Here is a 17,654-nt window from a genome sequence, read left to right on the forward strand (position 1 = left end):
TATATATATATATATATATATATATATATATATATATATATATTTGCGCGTACATCTTTACATATCTGTCGAAACTTTTCTAATAATTAAACAACTTATTCCCAATAAAGAAACAATGACAAACATCGCATTACGTAAAAAGATGAATTCAAAAAAGTAAAAATTAAAGTTGAAGTGGAAAAAGATGGAAAAGGAATTGGATTGAAAAATGCTGTAAAAGAAGTTTTGAGATATTCAGAACAAAGTACTCTTTTCTTGCAAAGTTTTATTTGCATATTTTCTTCTCTCAAACAAAAAAATAAAAATGTTGAAATATATCGAAATATGTTTGTAAATAACATGGATATTGATGGAAAACGATTCATTATTCATGGTAAATCAATTTAATTACTAAATAAACGTTATTTAGTTATTATTATCTTTTCTCGGTATTTTATTGAAGCTTATTCGTGTGATAAGAGCAGTAATATCTGAGCAGATGTAATTAGAGCGTTAGCCATTGTAAATTAATACGCGCGAAATACATACGACGTAATTCAAACGGAAGTTTGCGGAGCCGCGAACAAAATACAAGTATGAAATGGCTTAACAGCGAGAAACAACGGAAAGGGCGCGCTACTTGCTGTCTCTTCTCGGCTTAATTCGGGTTAACCAGCAACTTCGTACATAGATTAAGGCAATACATGGCAGACCGAAACTTGGGTCAGCGACGACGTGTCAAGAAATACCTACAGCTTTGCCGCGTCCTGTCTCGGCGCGTCCTGTCTCGGCGCGAAAGCGACATTGTATGCAAAGTGGATTAATTAATTAAGCTAGCTGTAGCGCGAAATTATTATCCGTCGGGAATTAAAATTTAATGAAAAATACGTCAGAGAAGTTTTATATGAGAGGGAATTTACACTCATCAAGAAAGTGTGAGATGTGATTATGCTGAAAGCCTGCTAATATGCTTATTTTCTGATGCAACGCAGTGCTTTTTACATGCAACGAGACGATTAATCATTTTGTTTTTAAGTGTAATATTCAAAAAAATAATAATTAATTAGATAATAATTCTATTACAGCTGGTTAAAACCATGTGATGATAAATTTGTAGATATGTCCCCGTTGTAACTAACGTGCTTCCGCTGTAGATAAATATTGACAAAGCAGTACCGCTTTTTAATCATTTCTTCAGCGTGTTAATTAATAAACAAAAGCGTTTATCCATGTCTCATCTTGCATGGTTCAACTCAAGCTTTCCACTAATGCGACGTGTCCTAATTAATGTGTTCCACTTGAGAATTGGTGGCATCTTTAGCTTCGCAACTCCTTGCCCTTTTTCGTAAAATGGATAGACCTAAAAGGATTCTGCACGTCGTAGTTTTTCTTATTACATTCTCCTATCCAATCCAATCCAATTATTCTTTCCGTTCTTCAGCGCTGCTCTACTCATTGTCAGTTCCACGCATGATTCTTCTCTTTAGCATCTAAATCAATAAACTTCAATGTTCTTTTTTTAATTCTTACATATATATATACTAGATTTTTCGCCCGCGCTTCGCGCGGGCTCAAAATCTGTTCCCCTTTCCCCAAACTCACTCATTAATTAGGAGCACCTTTGATATTCTTTCTCCTCAAACTCTAACCTACATCTCTTCGAATTTTTTTTAAAAAAATAAAAAATAATAGATAATATAATAGATGCAGATTAGCATATTGTCAAATATTTCAAAAATGTAATCCCTTATATTAAAGTCTTTAAATTTTATTTTTGCTCGTGCCTCGCGCGTTTTTACTCTCCGTTGATCCACCATTATTAACTCTCTTTTATTTTCTTTTATTTTATTTTCTTTTTTCGAAATCATCGAAAACTTAGAAAAATTTGGCACTGGTTTCAAGAAAATCAATTCTTAATGAAAAATTATCCATTAATAAAAAAATAAACTTATCCTCCAAAAATTAAAAAAATTTTGACTCCTATTTCATATATAATTCTTTAAGATTTGGTTAATTAATTTCCGAAAAATTGGAAAAATTTTGTAACCGGTTCCCAAAAAAATCGGTAACAAAAAATTATACACTTTAGCAAACCCCAGGAAATTCTACTTTTATTTCATATACAATTTTTGGAAATTCGATCAATTAACTTTCGAGAAATTTGAAAAATTTTGTAACCGGTTTTCACAAAAATCAGTAACGAAAAATTATCTATAAAAATTATCCATAAAAAAAATTTAGCTTGATATCTCAAAATTTACGGAAATTGGAGCAGAAATCGGAAACTTTTTTATTATTAGCAATTTTTCTATAAACTCATCGTAGCCATCCTAAAAAATTAGAAAATTTTGAAACCGGTTTCCAAAAAATTGATTATGAAAAATTATACACATCTTCGCCATCCCCGAAAAATTAGAAAAATTTGGGCATTGTTTTTAAGAAAGTAACGAAAAATTATCTTTAAAAAAATTTAGCTAATATCTCAAAATTTGAGGAAATTAGAACAATCACGTACCTACATTTTTTTAAACAAAAATCGAAAACCTTTTTAGAAAAATTGGAAAAACTTTGTAACCGGTTTCAAGAAAATCAATTCATTAATGAAAAATTATCCATTAATAAAAAATAACTTATCCTCCAACAATTAAAAAAATTTTGACACGACTGCTATTTCATATATAATTCTTTAAGATTTGGTCAATTAATTCCCAAAAAATTTCAAAAAATTTGTAACCGGTTTCCAAAAAAATTGCTTACGAAAAATTATACATTTTATAGCAATCCCGGGGAAATTCTACTTTTATTTCATATGTAATTCTTTAAGATTCAATTATTTTCCGAGAAATTGGAAAAATTTTGTAACCGGTTTCCAAAAAGATCGGTAACGAAAAATAATACACTTTATATCACTCCCCAGAAAATTCTACTTCTATTTCATGTACAATTGTTTGAGATTCGGTCAATTAATTTCCGAAAAATTGGTAAATTTTCTGATATTAATTTCCCCAAAAATCGGTAACGAAAAATTATACACTTTATGGCAATCCCCGGGAAATTCTACCCCTACTTCATATAATTTTTTAAGATTTGGTCAATTAATGTCCGAAAAATTGCAATAATTTTGTAACCAGCTTTCAAAAAGATCGGTAACAAAAAATTATACACTTTATAACACTCCCCGGAAAATTCTACCCCTGTTTCATATATAATTCTTTTAAATTCAATCAATTATTTCCCGAAAAATTAGAAGAATTAGAAAAATCGGTTTCCAGAAAATTGGTAACAAAAAAATGGCCACGACATTTTCATCCCCGGGAAATTCTACCCCTGTTTCATATACTTTTGGTAAAAATTCGGTCCACTAACGAATGAGTAGTTCGCGTACAGACAGACAGACAGACAGACAGACAGACAGACAGACGTGACTTATATATATAGATATATATAATTTTTGGGGAAATAATTGTTTAAATCTTAAACAATTATATATGAAATAGGGGTAGAAAGAACTAAAGAATGTAATAAAATTTGAAAAATTCTTAATATTAAAAGGGTTGCCGATTTCTGTTTAAAAAAAGTGTACGTGATTGTTTCAATTTTCGCAAACTTTGAGATATCAAACTGAATTTTTTTATGGATAATTTTTTGTTCTCAATTTTTTGGAAACCAGTTTGGAAATTATTCAAATTTCGAGAAATAATAAGTATTAATTAACCCATTTTCTTGAAAACAGTACTAACTTTTGTTTTAATTTTTGGAGGATAAATTTAATTTTTTATTAATGGATAATTTTGTATTAATGGATCGATTTTCTTGAAACCAGTGCCAAAATTTTTCTAATTTTTTGTTAATGATTTTGATGAAATTGATATCAAAAGATTACTAATTTTATGGAAATGGCTATTATGGGGTTCTGTTGGTGCTCCTAATTAATGAATGAGTTTGGAGAGAGGGGAATAGATTTTGAGCCCGCGCGAAGCGGTATAAAACAGAAATATATTAAAGAAAATAATATTCGCTTATCATTTATTAATAGAATTTTCCATGGCATCCGTTATTTTATACATCTATGTGAATTTTGTCATCACGACTATCTGCGATAGCCATCGCAAATCAATTCTTTTTTATTTCTGAGAAATAAATATGAGTGTAGCATATTAAATTAATAATCAGCTTTTGTTTTTGTAACTTTTATTATTTGAAAGTATAATTTAGAACAAGAGAAATTTTTTTAAACAATTTTCTAAAATTTGTTTAATATTTTAAAGTTTCCAATTAGTAATAGGATAAATAAAGATAAGATCGAGCTGGTAGTTAGGCAAATTTAAATCACATATTTATATTTACATACATTCTAGTAAATAAATAGTGTTTTTTTTCGACCTTTGTGATTAGTATTTTAAACGCGTGTTGAGGTAATTTCTTTCTATATGAACTATATAGGCTGCGTTCGGGAAGCGCGCTATTAGCGCTATTGCATCATTCTATCTTTATCGCTCATCAAGTGTATAAGAACAAGGATCCGATAGAATAAGCAAATAGCGCTAATAGCGTGCTCCCCGAACGCAGCCTTAGTAAGTAGCTAGAAACGTGCCCTTTGATATACAACGGATTCTCATAAAAAATTACCGACAATCGAAGAAATTAAGCATTTATTCGAGAATGATATATTGCAGCCTCAGTTAAAAAGATGCAAATTGTGTGGTGAATCAATTTTAATATCCAACTGTGTCGATGATGACCGCATAAAACATATAATTACAAAACATAAAAGCTGGGATGAGTAAGTATTCAACCGACTTTCATACGACTTATTTCAACGATTTTCATACGACTTATCATGTTGAATAAAAAAATCCTGATTTGCCAAATTGGGAAGCCTATTAAATTTTCACCTATTTTATTAACGAACTATCACTGAATCTTATTATTTCTTTCTTTGTTCTATATTTGCGTTTGTTTGACGCACACTTATGTATGCACTGTATATAAATTATTAACCAAAAATCGGTTAATAAGCTTATGTCAGTAAAAATATAATTTTTTAACAATATATGTTAGCAGCTTTTATTAGAGGTTGTCCTCAGGTTTCAGCATTTTCGCCGGAATCTGTATCAAAAAGAAAGCAAAATAATAAAATGGAAAAATAAAATATATATAATTAATTGAATTCTTTCAGGGCTTCCCCTTACCTAAAAAATTGTTCTATTATTTCGGTCGGCTTCTGGTTCAGATTCATATGAAGGTCTAAGAGCTACGAGAAGAAATTCTAAAAATTCAATGTTTTGTTTGGTAACTAAAATATAAATAAAGGAATATAATTATCGTCATAATTTTAAATTTAAAAAAATAATAAAATTACAATTACAATCTACGTAATTAGAAAATTACTCTTAAATGGTATTAATCCCTAAATGATCGTGCTGCATTATAGTAGTTTTGCTCTTCACTGGATTGAGAATCATCCGAAGAATCCAGCTCAAAGTTTTGCTGCTACTCTGCATAGATTATAGAATATTCTTGAGTAGATTCTAAAGCTGCTACTTCATTCGTGGCAATAAAAAAGTCACAAGGGGCGAGGAAGAGTGGAAGAAAAGTGGAAAAGTGGAAGAGTGGTGATTGGTTCCTGCCTCACGACAATGCCCCTGTACAGCCTTGAGCGTTCAGCAGATTTTGGCTAAAAATAAAATGGTAACTGCGCCCTACCCGCCTTATTCACTCGACCTCGCTCCTTGTGACTTCTTTTTATTCCAACGAATGAAGCAGCAGCTTAAAGGGAGGCATTTTGCTGACATTGGTGAGGTTCAACGAGAATCGCCGGCAACCTTTAACAGCATTTTGGAAGAAGAATTGAGACAGTGTTTCTTGAAGTGGGAGAGACTTTGGGATTGTTGCATTAAGGGGTCATGCCTAGTTGGAAGGGCATGATTTTCGGGGATTTTTATAAGAAAGTTTATTTATTTTTTCTTACAACAAAAAGTTGATATTAAAGGTACATATATTGAATAACATTCAGAAGTTTTTTCGTTGAAAAATATTGTAAATTAAGGAAGTTACGGCTACTCCAGATTTTTCAGAGGTGTCGTGCGGTGACCACGATAACTCCAAGCCAAATCATCTGAAATCAAGAAACCAAAAAGATTCTGTTAGTATATGAATATATCTTGTTCGTGAACGAAGGAGTTTTTTTTTTTAATGAAAACTTTTTTTTTATTAAAGAAAAACGAAAAATTAAGAGCCCGAAAAATTGCGTTTTTCCTTAAAACGGCCGCCATTTTGTCAAAAATTATTTTTTCAAAAAATCCTTTGTTCACGAACAAGATATATTCATATACTAACAGAATCTTTTTGGTTTTTTGATTTTAGATAATTTGGCTTGGAGTTATCGTGGTCACCGCACGACACCTCTGAAAAATCAGAAATGGCCGTAACTTCCTTAATTTGCAATATTTTTCAACAAAAAAAATTCTGAATGTTGTTCAATATATGTACTTTTGATGTCAACTTTTTGTTGTAAGAAAAAATAAATTGACTTTCTTATAAAAATCCCCGAAAATCATGCCCTTTCAACTAGGCATGACCCCTTAAGTCACACGGAAAGTACTTCGAAGGAGATTAAAGATTATTCGGAAATTTTTGGGTACTTTTTTGTGTTTACAGTATACACGCAGTCATATATTTGATTTATCTTTTTTTCCATTTTTCATTTTCCCTTATTCTTCTCTTATTCTTGTCTCGATCTGTTTTAGTTCATCGAATATCTGTTTTGTCCTTTAATTTTAGCCCAGTCTTTTTATTACTCCACCTAGTTCATTTCTTTCATTCGTTATCTGAACCTTTCACAGTTCAACGAATATCTTCATTATCATCATTGCGCATGAATGAATTTGCAAACATGGCTCTTTTCTTCAGCGTTTCACAAGCTCAAATTCCGTCAGATTGAGAAAGCTCTTTCGCCTAAAAGCCCCGTTTGTTATTGTTTTTTCCAGGACCGCGAATTTGTGGAGATGGAGGTGCCGTACAACGGTGCTCCGAAGAGGCCGGGCTCGCCATCGCCCCTGACATCCCCCGCGCACAGCACTGCCTCCAGGGGCGGCCTGTTGCAGTCCTGCTGCGGGCGCTGCTACCCCCAACGTTACCAGGTACGCGGTCGACGTATACTCGCCTCGATTACCTCTATAAACGATACCGCGCCCTCGTCCTCCTCCCATTCTCACCAATCGCAACCCGGTCGTTCGCACTATCAGCCGGCCACGGTCGATCCGACGACCGTGCCGAACGTCGTGTTTAACATGCCGGGCGATACCGATCGGCAGCGTCGTCAGGGCGCGAGCTCGTCCAGCCCGTACAACGAGACGAGGGTGTGAGCCGGGGTAAGGACTGTCAAACACGCGATTCTTAATTATCCGGCGGACGGAATCAATCTTTCGAAATCGATTGCCGGGGACGAAACGCATCGCGACCCCCGGTCACTCTCGCCGAATTCTGAGACTGTCGATTGGGATTCTTGTTCTTTGAAGATAATGTTGGCTATCCCTGTCGAATTCTCAGGTGTTGATAATAATTTACGGCGAATTTCTCGGATGGACTTAAGGGAAAAAAAATGATGTCGCGAATGAGACATTTGTGGTGCATATTTCAGCCTCGCGTTGAAATGAATCGCTTCAAGTACGACGAAAGTATTACTCCTCTAAGCGCTCCTCGGCTCGACAAGACGAATCCGACCCTTACTCGCGTGCGAGGGAGAATTAAATCGATACGAGAACGCGACTCGCACGAGGCTGGCTCGTACTGATTGTATAGTCACATCGCGAGTAAGGGATCTTAATTAAACGAACGTCTTGCCGAGGAGCGCTTAACTCGGATACGACGCTCTTAATCGTCGCTACTAATGGAAATCAGCTGTTTCCAACCGAGCGAACAGCTTAACGGTCGCAGCCAGTTGTTTCTCCTCATTCTTGATCTCTCATGGTCGTTCTAGTCGCTCTCAGTCAAAATTTACGATTAACTAGGGCCTCTGACGACAAAGACTAGCTGCAATGCGTATCGCGAACGGAGAACGAGACAGAGGCGCGCCGTATGTACTCTGTCTTTCTTTGCAGGGCACCGTAGCTACTCTATCTTCGTTTCTGCTGTCATTAATACAACGCAACGTGCAGTTTCTCTTCTCTGGCGAGAATGTTAATTGTCCTTTCGGTACCGTTTGTTCTTCAGCGCGGTTGAACTTTCTTAAATTGTAGATCTAAGGAGATTAATGAAATTGATAGAGATATGTCTATTTATTCGGTGAGAAGATTGGATCTTTTGATTTTTAAGACGAAAACAAAGACAAAACAAAATTTCATTAAAGGCAAGAACGGGTTGAGTTACACCTAGCTAGCTTGTAGTCCATAATAACTGCGCTGAGTAATGAAAGCATAGTTTGCGTTCCCTTTTAGAAATTCATCAAGTTACGTCGTCTTTATTTTTTGCCAAGTCAAGATGCTCGTTGATACATTCGTATTATACTTTATTTTTAATTAGAGATCGATAATATAGGGTTTTTATCTTGTTATGCCTTTTTGAAATGATGATTATAAAATACACAAGTTTATTTAGATGAATAATTTATTATATTATAATATAGAAAAGAGCTTTAATTTTCTTAAGTAGCATGAAGTTTAATATGAGAATTGTTTATTATTTTTGTAATGTATTTTATATAATAACAAAAAGAGAAACGTTTTTTTTTTTTTCCAAAAAAGGAGAGTCTGAACTCGTAGAATATAAAAATAGCATAATATATAAAAGAAGTTGAAGGCTAGATTGGATGCGGTCGAGAAATTAATCCACCTTGTTTGCTTTTGATAGATCATCCCGAATTAAAGTCGAGAAAGTTAAGTTCAAGTTGTTCTAAAGATAAACTTCGATTGTCGAAAGAAATTTATAGATTTGATCTGTATTATCTATCTCTGTCCAGCACTGCCGTTGAAGGTACGAATTTTGATGGATTGATATTCTTAAGCTGACGTTAGACTATGCACTATTCGCGCGATTTGTAATTTGCGAGTCATAGTAATTTGTCAGAAATTTATTATTTGCCAACGTGGACCACAAGAGCAATACAAATGTACTGATTCGTGGTGATTTGCATTCTTTGAATTCGTTGAGAAACCACCACGCTGGCGAATTAACACGAATCACGAATGCGAATTCGACGAATTTCCTCTCCGCACTATTTGCGAATACTACACATGGATTGCGAATCACGTGAATTGCGAATACGCGCATAGTCTGGCGCTATAATAGCTTTAGGAATTAGGCGATAATCTCGATTTTAATCTACATATGAGGACGCGGCAATTAATAGGGTCGCCGACGTTTCGCTCGCTTGGTTTCCAGAGAGATTTATCGTTGAAAATGTCCAGATTGGCAGGCCAAATGAGGTGTCCAGCATGCAAGCATTCCGTTCCGCTACGTTACTCTATTGACTAATCTTTAGGATTGCTCAGGTACGCGTTGACCGAAGAATCTTATCGCGCACGTTTATCGTGACGAACTCAGTATTTTGTCGTCGGTAACTAGGCATCCCCGGAAGAAAAGACATTATCTCATAGTAGTTGCTATCCCTTTATCAAATTCTAAATCGATGTCATAATTATAAAGATAGAGTAATGGCAAGTGCACTGAACTTTTTACTCTCCTCGTAATTTATTTTTCCATTTCTTGATATTATTTATATTAATCGGGCTTTATGTAATATTACTTAAGAACGAGAAGAAATAAATTAAATTAAATTACAATAGTTTTATATGTCGATATTTTTTTGATAATATTTATTTCGTCTGTATTGTATTCTTCTTCATAATAGCTTTAACGTCTTCCTCTTTATACAATTCTTAAATTTACTTAATTTATAACACTTAAACAATATTTGTTTTGTTGTTTCTTTTCGCTTATTATGCCGAATATAATTTATATAGAAAAATTTGCCTTCAAGGAAATTCATCACGGTCCAGATCTGTCACATTGAAGAAAGCGCAATTACATTTTCCGGCGGGTTTCAATTTTCTCAGATATATTTTTGTTTTTATTCTCGGCGAGCTTCGCGATTCTTAAGTCTTGATCGTCTCGAGTATCTGATAAGATGAATAAAACGGCCACGTGTTTGTCTCCCTTCGTTATTCCCTCGACTTTTTCCGACGTTATCTGTTTTCGTTTCATCACTTTGATTGTGAGTGATAGTTTCGAGTGCCGCGCGAAGGAAATAAGGTCATCTCACTGGATCATATTGGTACTTTGAAGAAAACTCACAGTGCGTTTTTCTGGAACATTTTTTCTGATAATTGCGGAAAGAGATAATAGCTACTTAAAAATTTTATTACATTGTTTTGTTATTCGCAAAATTTTATCAATATATTTATAGTAATAATACATATTGATAATGTTTATAAATGAAGTATGATTAATTCCTATATTTCTAATAATATATTACGTCATTGGTTAGTATCTAAATATATCATTGAGTTGTAAAATTATATTGAATATTTACACTGAATATCTTATCGCGGAATTATTGCTATATATCTCGATGGCATAAATGGGATTTCCGAAGGATTGACATATTTTTCCATATTTGAGAAGAAACTTTCGCTTTTTTCGCATCAAAGATCAAAGCCGAGACAAATTTTAAAGATAAAGTCGTATCATTCAACGCATATTGATAGTGACGGTCGACATAAATTTACATACAAATCGATCTTCATATAACCAAGGTCAGTATGAACGAAGAAAAATGAAAAACATGAAAAGTGATGAACAGCCACTCATCAACTCGTTTGACCAATAGATCCAGTACGAAACATCGTTGAAATTCCATTAACAAATGCCTCTGTTATCTTGACTTTCATTTTTTGCGACCCTATAATACTCGACTGCCGTTTTATCCTTTCCTTCTCATCCTTCTAATCGTCGGTTAATCCACGCCGTAATTTACGAATAAGTTTTAAATCCTTATTACGCTCGTGAAATACTGATAGCAATTTCGAATGAGAACAATTTTGACAATTAGGCTACTTACAATATTTCATTTCAAAAATTATTAAGACCTAATTTTTATTACATTAATGTGACTTAATTTAGGTTAACTTTATCTATTTAATTTACAATTTTTTAAGGTTTATGTTTTTAAAATTTTTTAAGATTTATTTACGCTTTTTAAAATAGCTGGTAATTTTTATGTTTAAGAAGTAGAAACGATTCTTTAATATATATATATATATATATATATATATATATATATTATTGCGACCGTTTCATCACAAATATTCTTTATCGTATTTTCTCTTTTTCTTCTTCTTTTTTAAATCATTACTCCTTTCATATCGATCATATTGTCGGTGGAACAGTTATCCGTCATCTGAAATATTGTCTTTCATTGAAATCATCTAATTTTCGGAACCATCTAATTAATGGAAGTTTAGTGAAGTACTCTTTTGTTTTCCTTACATTGTAGATCCATGAAAGATCTCGATTCATAGGATGCCTTTGCCTTGCACTGATATAGAACTTGAGCGAGTCGCTCTTTTTCTCTCGATCATATCGCAAGTCAATGACGCGCAACCTGTATTTTATAATTTCAACAAAAAGACATTTCAACAAATTATTCCTCATTAAGTTTTTATTGAATTTATATTTAATTGCAACAACTATAACTATTCTTACGTTTATTTTATATTTTAGATGAAGTAACAATATTACAAGTTTCAAATCTGTTAAATAAAACTTTTGTTTAAATTATAATGAAATAGAATTAATAATTATTAAACATATGTAATTGAATTGCAAGCAACTCGAGAAATGAACGAAAGAGGCGCTAGAATTACGAGGGTTGCGCGTCGTTGTGCTTATACAATTAGATCTATAGGGGATCCAGATCCGATAGAATCGACCCGTCTTCCAGCGATAGTGTCGACTCCCATCTCTCGCGGGGAGCGTATCTCTCCGCAGCCTCGTGTCCCATGTCTTCCATTTTTAGATTAACTTGACATATATCGCATCGAGTCCCTGCCCCGAGCTCGCGCCCGTCCTGTGCTCTCGTCTGATAATCGCTCGTATTAATAACCCATAACTCGATCTATCCCCGTTCCATTAAAATCTAACCGAACTCTCCACCTATCTGCGAGTACGCCGCGCCGCCGAAAGTTCAACCGCATACCCGACCCGGTGTGGCCGATTCACGAACGAGCAGCCAATCGATATGCCGGAGACAAATCCAGCTCGTATTTTATTATTCATAGAAATCATAATTGCTATTTTTGCGAGCGCGCTAGTGTAACGTATTTCAGCTTGATCGAAACGCGAAGCAAATCCGCTAATCTGTAAATTATATATTTAATTAAAACCTAAATAAGAAAGAGCTACGCGCAAAGTAATCTTTAAATCTTCATATTCGTAATTATAAACAATAATTCAGAATTTACAGAAATTTCGATAATTTTCTAGAAAATTTGCGTACTACATTTACATCTAAATTAGCTTTAACATAGAAATTTAATTAGAAATATAACATGCATTCGTATTAAGGTAAATCGTAATGACAAATTTATAGGCTTTGAGGCAATTAATGTTAAGATTCTTGTATTTTAATAGTTTCTTTGATGTGGACGGTTTATATTTAAATCTTAAGATAAGAATTTTGCAAACAGTTTCGCATTTCGATTTAAAATCTACGTGACGCTAGTGATCGCTGTTAAGAACTGGAAATCGCGAATTGGTGATATCACGAGCAATATTTCAGCAGTGATGTAATTATTGCCGAGATAATCAGCTTAAATTCCGAAAGTGGCGGAAAATCGCGCGAAGAATTCCGAAACTTTTCCTTATCAACGTGGCGATATTCGTCACGAGTAAAGGAACGAAGTTTCGAGATTAAAATCCTCCAGAGGTGGGCAAAAGGGTTGATCAATAGTGCGAGATTTTTCTGCCCTAAACTAGCTTTAAGATGAAACGAACTCTTCCCTTGTTGGCTCGACAAAGAATAACAAAGAAGCGTTCGAATTATTACGATTAATTATCGACCGACAGTGATAATGCAACCGGTGACAATGTAGGAGCTCGCACGGTGCGAGAGATGTACATATATATAATAATTCATTAATGCAAGTCGTTTTATGGACTCGTCGAAAACTGGCTTGCGTTGAAGATCAAACGAAAAAAGTTTTGATTTCTACTTTTGTGCGACTTTAATTTTTCTCATTCGCAATTCGTAATCTTCCTTCGCAGCGGGGAAATAGCAATTTGCAAGTTTATAGTTGTATGAATAACTTTTTTTCCGTCTTATTGTCTTATAATTATTGTTTCATTTCACAGCATAAATTAAAAATTATCAACTGTGTTGACAATCTCTCTCGATTGTATCGTTTTAATTTCTTTTTTTCCTCCAAATTTCAATTGATTAAAACGAAAGCAGATGTAATACATATTAAAATTCTAAACATTTTTAACTATATTATTTCTTCAATCATACGGATTGTTGTTATCGTCTTGTTGTAAGAAATTTAATTGCGACGTTATCGATTAATCGGATTACTTGAGTATTTTTTCATTTCAAATAGATTTCCGATCATTTCCCAATCTGGGTGACGCACGCCAGTCTGACATAGTTTTCTCATTGTGATCGGTTCACGGGGAAATACAGTCGCGCGTCCTTTAGTTGTTTATTTTTTTTCCACGGAGATCCATATATCGACGTCATTCATTCGTCATGCAATCGATTATACGTGGCGATTAAGGGTTGATCGCGAACCAGCGTGTGATTGTCAGGAGAAAATAAAAATGAGACGTAACATGATTTCCTGGAGAATATACAAATATTTATCTCAACTTGTCGTGTATTTGATTGAAAATATTGTCACATCTAGTATTTCTATTTTCTAAAGTTTCTTTTCGCCAAATGTCGTACTTTGTTATTTTGAGAGTTACATCTTTTTATATCTATGAGATTTTACATAGATTAAAATTGATTTGCGAGAGAACGGTTGTATTGATAATATTCATGCGCTGTGTCGAAGTTTTTGATCGGCCCTTGTTACATTTTAGCTACGAAATACTTGCCACATTCCAGAAAACGGTCTGTTACTCTCGATAATGTGATTATTTTTTTTCTCCACGTATCGCGGCCTAAGCGTGACATGATGCAATCAAATCAACAAAGAATCAAGAAAATAAAGAAACTGACATTTTTCAATAAATTTCTTCATTCCTCACATGACTTTTTTTTAGGCAAATTAAATAACACATTTTTTTTGTATAAAGACTATAATCAGAGCCAGAACAAACATGAAAATGTTTGCGGCATTGAGAAATATTTTATCACAGTTTTTTTTCAGTAAAGTGCAATATGAAAGAGAGTGGACTTTGTTTTGTTATTTATTTTTAAATATACACACGTTTGTAATGCGTATATATGGATTATACGTAAAATAAAATACTGTGATATTTATATTTGCATGAGTTTTTTTATGCAAGATATAAAAACTATGAAACTATTAAAAATATTTTCGCGCGCAATTTGTAACGTTAATATGATTATTACTTATTATTATTACCTATTATTACTACCTATTGACAGCGCTATTTAGATATCAAAGAAAGAGATATTTAATATTAAGAGATATCAATATTTGACGACTACTGATAGGTGTTATTTTTGTTTCTTTTTAATAAACTTTTTAAATGCAATAAACGGTTATTAACGATCGCTAATATCATGTATAGCGCGGTAACAGGATATAAGCTAGTTATTGAGTTGGGAAAGGGATAGGAATCGATAGCGCTAATTATGACGGGCAATTATCAGTGTGAAAAAAAATGGTGGAAAATGCTAGTCGGGCAGCGAGCCAAAAATAAACGTTTGACAAGAAAATCGCTGTCCGTATGCGCAAGTTTGCACGAGTTTTTACAAGTCGCTGTATATAACCGCGTGTGTGGTCATCCTTGCACAATTATCGACTTCGAGTTGATACAACGGCCCTGACCTTAGGGTTATGCCACGTGATGTATAACGCTTAGGATAGAGAAAGTAGGTTCGATCGTCCTTCTATATCTTTTCGTAAAGCGGCATTCACATCGCAACTATCATCAATACATAAAAATGGGCAAATTAATCTATTATATAAATATATAGATGTGCCCTTTGTGTGTGTGTGTGTGAAAAACCAATTTTTTGACCAAGTAAATCTACGTTTTTTACGATCCGTGATTAATGAACGAAGCAATAATAAATTAATATACATTAAAATGAAGAATTTGTATGCTAAATTGTCTACTTAACATACGTTAAATTTGAAACTTCATGTAATTAACATGAGTAATAGTTGGATTTTAATTACGTGCATTTCAGAATTTACATTCTTTCCGTTATGTCAATTTATTTGCCATATTTTATGAAGAAAATTTCTTGTCAAGGTAAAGCGGAGGGATCAATTTTCAGTCAGAAAATAGCATCGACTTAGAAAATGAGATGCACTCTAATGCGTATATTTTGCACAAAGGTATATCATTCTCCCGATCATACCTTTATTATAGAAATATATTTTTAGTCTCCTCGAATGCGTCACGCGATGCGCGGCGTATATAATTAGAGATTGAATTTATATGCAAGAATGATGGGAGAGTATATGCATACCAAGGGGCACGCAAAGCCGAACGAAAACAACGCCGGTCTTAATTCATTGACAATAAAAGCATTCATTAACGTACGACGTGTTATAATTTTCTCTTTCTCTTTTATCATTCATTATCAGCATCACATTACACGCTTGCACACATATGGCGCACGATTCTCGGTTTTCAGCTGCCAATACGGATTCCAAATCCAGAATCGAGCAATTGAAACGTTGGCGGGTCACATTGCACATTTTGAGCGTTCGAGGGATTTATCCGCTCTCGATACCTTGGCGAGATTAATACGGCGAACGCGATTATTTATACAGTCCGCAATCGCACACATGTTACGTACAAGTCGCGTGTGCGGCGTGGCATATCTGTACGCGGCGTGCAGTTTGTACACGCTGAATGGCAAGTGGCATACCCATGTTGCAAAACGATGATCGATCGGTTGGTACAAACGCCCGCACGTGACCATCTATACTTCGGGGATACATCGCGAATGCACGTCGTGTCATGAAACGTACGTGTACAACTCTGATCGACAAATTAATTTTAATCGCGGTAATGTCAGGGATAACGATTCAATAGCCGCGCGGTGACTAGTTTCGATGTTAAGGAAATTGCTTTACGTGTGATAGCGTTGGCGGACAGAGAATGGTTCAATTAATTATTGTTGCGTTCTAATTTAGAATGCAAACGACATTAGCCTCTTTATCTATTTCCTTTTTTCTGTCGGGTATATATACAGAGATAACGTTGTAATTTTATACGATGCCCGTGTAAATATAAATGTAACAAATAGAGGGGACTTATTTCTTTATCTTTTATACGCATTACTTTAATGAATATGAATACGAATAGCACGTTGCGATTCATTTAATTTGTGAGATAGAAAGCTGAAAAAAAAGAAATCTTTTAAGAATTGTGCAGTATCTTAATACTATAAGCTGTAGATTACTATATCAAAGAGTAATAACTGCTAATCTAGTTGTAGATTAAATCAGCAGGAATCGAAATTAGATTTTCCGGGCAAAGGGTTCCAATCGTTTCTTTCAGTGGTCCGATATATATTATTAATTAAATAGCAGAATGTTCGCTCCGTTCCGTCAAGCACCGTCAATTTAATCGCTCGTGAAAAGTCCAGGAGATTCCGGAGGCAGTTTCTGGTCATGCGAGCGCGACACGTGAATAATTCATTCGTTAGAATCGGCCGATTGATATTCGTTTTCTTTCGTTCGGACTGCGCCGGCGGCCGCGGTAGCGTTTCAATTAGGGCGAAACCCTTTCGATCAACCGCCCTCCGCTAGTTACGAAAACTCTTGTTGATTCTCTGTGTACGTTCGAGGGTGAAAAGAACGAGATGAAAGGAATGACAGGATAAGGAATACACAAACGACAGACGGCCTTGCTAATTCGTGAACTCATTAAGCTTCGTTTTATTCGAGCTTTTCTCTAATACCAATCGTTTTATCTTTACCGGTTGTTTGCTCGGCTCGATGTTGATTCTCCGAAAAAATCCGTCGCGCATAAAATCGTCCGATCAAAATCGACACTTGGCACATTTTCATATTTGCATCTTTTTGAATATTGTTAAAATATCAATGTTGCGTTTTCACACATTTTTATTTTTAATGGTGCTAATTATTATGTATATTATTTTTTCTAATTAATTGAAGCAAGAGATGTATAAAAGAGAAAAGAAATGCAGAACAAAATAATCCATTTGCTAAATATTGTGACTAAATTTACCAAGCCAAAAATCTAAATTCGAGATTCTACATGATATACAATGTTCACAATAAATAAGTCGTTTTATTTTCGACCCAACTGGCCAATTAAAACAAGATTGCACGACGTTTCGACCGAATTCCGGTCTTTATCAAGTGCTTTGATTTAAGTTACACCGATCCGCATAACAAATTGCATCGTTGACGTGGTGTCCTGACAACGTCAAGACAAACGCAAAACTAAACAAAAGAGAAAATAATACATTTAACAATAGAAAAACTATACAAAATTGTTAC

At 34.2% G+C, this 17,654-nt stretch overlaps 1 protein-coding gene across 9 annotated transcripts in view; it reads left to right on the plus strand.

Annotated features, from left to right (window-relative positions):
• LOC112453171 (potassium voltage-gated channel protein Shal) overlaps positions 1 to 17,654 on the plus strand; it is a 193,360-nt gene that overhangs the window by 137,276 nt on the left and 38,430 nt on the right. For all 9 annotated transcript variants that reach the window (XM_025013773.1, XM_025013771.1, XM_025013770.1 and 6 more), the window contains exon 4: positions 6,969 to 7,121. In XM_025013773.1, coding sequence (XP_024869541.1) covers positions 6,969 to 7,121 — 153 coding nt within the window. The remainder of the gene's footprint in view (positions 1 to 6,968; positions 7,122 to 17,654) is intronic.

This window comes from Temnothorax curvispinosus, unplaced genomic scaffold (genome assembly GCF_003070985.1).
Source record: "Temnothorax curvispinosus isolate PA1 unplaced genomic scaffold, ASM307098v1 QBEX01004104.1, whole genome shotgun sequence".
NCBI lineage: Eukaryota > Metazoa > Arthropoda > Insecta > Hymenoptera > Formicidae > Temnothorax > Temnothorax curvispinosus.